This window comes from Arachis hypogaea, chromosome 10 (assembly GCF_003086295.3).
Source record: "Arachis hypogaea cultivar Tifrunner chromosome 10, arahy.Tifrunner.gnm2.J5K5, whole genome shotgun sequence".
Lineage (NCBI taxonomy): Eukaryota > Viridiplantae > Streptophyta > Magnoliopsida > Fabales > Fabaceae > Arachis > Arachis hypogaea.
Genome location: NC_092045.1, coordinates 68,262,923 through 68,267,344, shown reverse-complemented (window position 1 = coordinate 68,267,344; position 4,422 = coordinate 68,262,923). Strand labels below are relative to the sequence as shown.

At 37.2% G+C, this 4,422-nt stretch overlaps 1 protein-coding gene across 1 annotated transcript; it reads left to right on the top strand.

The window, feature by feature from the left end:
• The first annotated feature begins 1,103 nt into the window (after window positions 1-1,103).
• On the top strand, window positions 1,104-1,436 carry LOC112717599 (uncharacterized). The gene has a single exon (XM_025769585.1). The coding sequence runs from the start codon at window positions 1,104-1,106 to the stop codon at window positions 1,434-1,436; it is 333 nt and encodes a 110-aa protein (XP_025625370.1).
• The last annotated feature ends 2,986 nt before the right edge of the window (window positions 1,437-4,422 follow it).

Sequence of the window (4,422 nt, the reverse complement as noted above, 5' to 3'; positions counted from 1 at the left end):
TTATAGGATGTTGAATGCCGCAATAAGGAAAGACCACTACCCTTTGCCATTCATTGACCAGATGTTGGACTGACTTGCGGGTACATCCCATTAATGCTTTTTTGATGGTTTTAATGGTTACTTTTAGATACATATTACTCCTGAGGATCAGCAAAAGACCACATTTACTTGTCCCTTTGGTACCTTTGCTTATAAAAGGATTCCATTTAGGCTATGCAATGTACTCGCCACTTTTCAGCGGTGCATGACTAGTGTCTTTTCCGATCTTATGGAGAGTTGTCTGGAAGTCTTTATGAATGACTTCAGTGTGTATAAGACCTCATTTGATAGTTTTTTAGAGAACTTGGCCAAGGTCTTAGTAGGTGTGTTGACTAAAAAGGTTTTGGATTGTGAATTCTTGTGGCCAACATTATTCAAGGATGCTAACCAATTTTGTGTGTCATGTCACCAATGTCAGAAGTCGGGAAATGCATCCCAAAAGAATGAAATGCCTTAACAACCGATGTTGTTTTATGAAATCTTTGATGTTTGGGGCATAGACTTTATAGGGCCACTTCCTAACTCAAGTGGGTATCTGTATATTTTGTTGGTGGTTGATTACATATCAAAGTGGGTAGAAGCGATTCCTACCCGCCTTGATGACGCTAATGCTATGATTTCTTTTATTAGAAATAATATTGTATGCTGCTATGGGTCGCCACGAGCAATCGTGAGCGACTAAGGTTCCCACTTTTGCAACAGGAAGACAGAAGCACTATTCAAGCGCTATGGGGTAATACACAAGGTTGCAACTACCTATCATCCCCAAACAAATGAGCAAGCGGAGGTGTCCAACCGGGAGATTAAGCAGATTTTGGAAAAAATGGTGAATCTACAAAGGAAGGACTGGATCTCTCGGTTGGGAGATGCACTGTGGGCATATAGGATGGCCTATATGACTCCGTTAGAGATGAGCCCCTTCCGGATTGTCTATGGGAAGACATGCCACCTCTCGGTTGAAATTGAGCATAAGACCTATTGGGCGGTTAAGCACTGTAACATGGATATCACCAAGGCGTGTATAGCCAGGAAAAATGCAATTAGAGGAGCTTAAATGTCTTAGGATGGAAGCGTATGAGAATGCTCGGATCTACAAGAAAAAAACTAAGGCATTTCATGATCACCATATCCGGAAGAAAGACTTTCAAGAAGGTGACGAAGTTCTCCTTTACAACTCGAGGCTCGGATTCTTGCTTGGAAAGCTCCATTCAGGATGGGATGGACCCTTTAGAGTAAAGGAGGTAAAGCCCTATAGTGTGGTCGAATTACTCGATCCTCAGAGTAATGCAACATTCAAAGTGAATGGCCATAGAGTGAAGAAGTATCATGGCCACAAATTACCAAGAGAAGTGGAGGTGTTCCTACTTGAGGATGCACCTAAAGGAGGAGAAGCTTAAGCCCATGACCGTCCAACTTAAGGACGTTAAAGAAAAGTGTTAGGTGGGAGACACCCCACCATGGTATGATCTTTCTTGTATATACTTTCTTACATCTAGTTTTTTGGCCGTTGTGAATTTTGTGTTTCTTGATGTTGTTGAGTTTGTTTAGATGTGCTAGATTCTGTTGATTTTGTTAAATTGTTGTGATATTCATGAGAATTCATTGATCTTGGTTGGTTGAATTGGTTGTGTTGAAGAAAATGCTTCATTTTGAGTATTGTATGAAATTGTAAGTGTTTTCTTAGCCTATCTAGCTGAATGACTGCCAAGATTGTGTTAAAATTGCCCTTCTTTATGTTGTTAAAAAAAAGATTATGTTGAAAAAAATTCTTCCTTTCTCAACATTTTCATCTTCCCAGTTTCATGAACCATTTTTTGTCAAACTCCATGTCTCGAATAATTATGTGTTTTTTCATTTGCAATTTATACACATGATATCCTTTTGATAGTGTACTATATCCAAGGAAGATTCCTTTTTTCTGTCTTCTCATCGAGCTTGCTTCTTTTTTGTATGGGAATATAGACATAACATATGCATCCAAAGACTCTTAGATGCTTTGCGAAAGGTTTACGTCCACTCCATGCTCCGATTGAAATTTTATTTTCTACTATCTTAGTGGGCAACGATTTAGTAGGTATACTGCTGTGTAAACAACTTTTGCCCAGAAGCTCTTTGGAGAATTTTTCTCCTTGAGGATCAAGCGAGCCATTTCCATCACAGTTCTATTTTTTCTCTCAGATACTCCATTTTGCTCAGGAGTGATGAGTCCATATTTTACGATATATTTTGGTTTAAATTGAGTGGATTTCATCATATAAACCCACATTTATTCATCTAAATAGCATGCTTTTTAGATTTCTTTCTAAATTGTGCTTAATTGTGAAAACATGTTTTTTAGGCCTTAAAATAGTTAAAATTAATTCACTTTAATCCGATTTGCTGCCTTGATATATTTGTTGAGTGATTTCAGGTTTCCATGGCAAGTATGGGATGGAAGAAGTGAAGAGAAAAGCATGCAAAAGGGAGAAATCATGAAGAAAATGAAGTTTGGAAGCTGTTGCAAAGGTGCGTACGCACAGTGATGCGTGCGTACGCACGATGGGAATCTGCGCAACTGTGCATACGCACCGTGGGTCGTGCGTACGCATGCGTGCATATGCATGAGGTCATTAATGCAAATCACTGGGGGCGAATTCTGGGCCTCCAAAACCCAGTCCAACTCATTTTGTGAAGCTATTCAAGGCCAAAGTGAAGAGGAATGAAGAGGGGCAATTAGGTTTAGTTTTTATGATGTTTTCTCTTAGTTTCTACAGAGAGAAGCTCCCCCCTCTCTCTAGAATTAGGGTTCTTTAGTTTAATTTCTTGTAATTTCTACTTTTAATTCTTGTTTTCATTTACTTTTCCTTGTCATTTATTGTTATTGCATCTTTGTCCTTCTTAATTTCTCTTGTTATTTTCCTTTATTTTGTAATTTTTATGTTAATGCACACTCTTGTTATTTTAATTTTCAATTAATGCAATTTATGTTTTATGCTCATTTAAGGCTTTCTTTAAGTGTTATTGTCATTTTCTTGCTTTTGGTAGTTAGCTTTTATTTTTAATGCAATTTAATGTTATTTTATTTTTATGCATACCAAGTGTTTAATAAAACGCTTGGCTTAGTTTTTACTTAGTTTTTCTCCACTCTTGACTTGAAATTGATGACTGTGGTGATCCTTGGATCATTGATGTCCATTCTTGTTTCATACGTTAGAGTAGTTAGTTAATTTGGTTTCCCTTGACACTATGTGACCCCTTAGTGTTGACATAGGACTTAGGGATTGAAATTAACTATGCCTACTTGACTTATCCTCGATGTTAGGGTTGACTAAGTAGAATTAACTCTTCATAATCATCATGTGTTTGGGTCAATGGCTAGGATAGGTAACCATAGCCCTCAATTACTTGCCAAGAGGTTTTCTTGCATTTGAAGTTTACTTGCTTTGACTTTTATTGCTTTGATGTTTACTTTCTTGCATGTTTAGTTTTCACACTCTTAGTTGAAAAATTGGGTGTTTGGGTGGAATTGAGTTGTGGATGTCCATTCCGCTAGGACTTATGAATTGAGATCAATTACGCTCTTTTGACTAATTCTCAAAGAGGATTGACTAGTTTATGTTGATTCCACACAATTGCCATGTTTGTGGTCCGTAACAAGGATAGGATTCCTAAATTCCCCAATTATCACCAAGAGTCACTTTTAGCACTTACTTTCAATTTTCATTGCCTTTACTTGCTTTCTTTTAATTCCTTGCATGATTATTTGCTCTCTTACTATTTACATCTCTTGATCTCTTGCATTCCCAATTCCCCATGCTCTCTCATAGCCAAAAAATGTACATTTCATTGCAACTCCTAGGGAAGACGACCCGAGGTTGAATTACTCTCGATCTTGGTTATTATGATTTGAATCTAAAACATTTGATGTGGGAATTAATTGTTGGTCTAAACTATACTTCCAATGATGGAATTCTACTTTGTGAAAATCTAGTTCGACGATAAATTCCTCTTCATCAAATTTGGCGCCGTTGCTGGGGAGTTGCAATGGTGTATGTTTTTGGCTATTGTAAATATCTTAATATGTAAATACTTTTCTTTTTGGTTGTCTTTTGTTTTTGTCAATTGTTAGGATTGGAATCCCGGAGGACATTGGACATTCTAGCATTGGTGGGAAAGTCAAGCACAAGCCACCATAGCAAGGGGCTCTCCCAATTGTCTAACTTAAAGACATTAAATAAAAGTGTTTGGTAACATTGTTCCCACTCTTCTCTTTTTGTATATATTTTGGTTTATTGCATGTTTGTTTGGTTGGTTAGCTTAGAATTAGTTTAATTTTGATATTTGTAAGTTAATTTTGGTTTGGATCATGAATTTATAGGTTCTTGCAAGTTTGGTGCTGAGTTT

Bases quoted from the DNA above. Each gene is read 5' to 3' on its own strand.
- LOC112717599 (XM_025769585.1), top strand. From the start codon at position 1,104: ATGGAAGCGTATGAGAATGCTCGGATCTACAAGAAAAAAACTAAGGCA.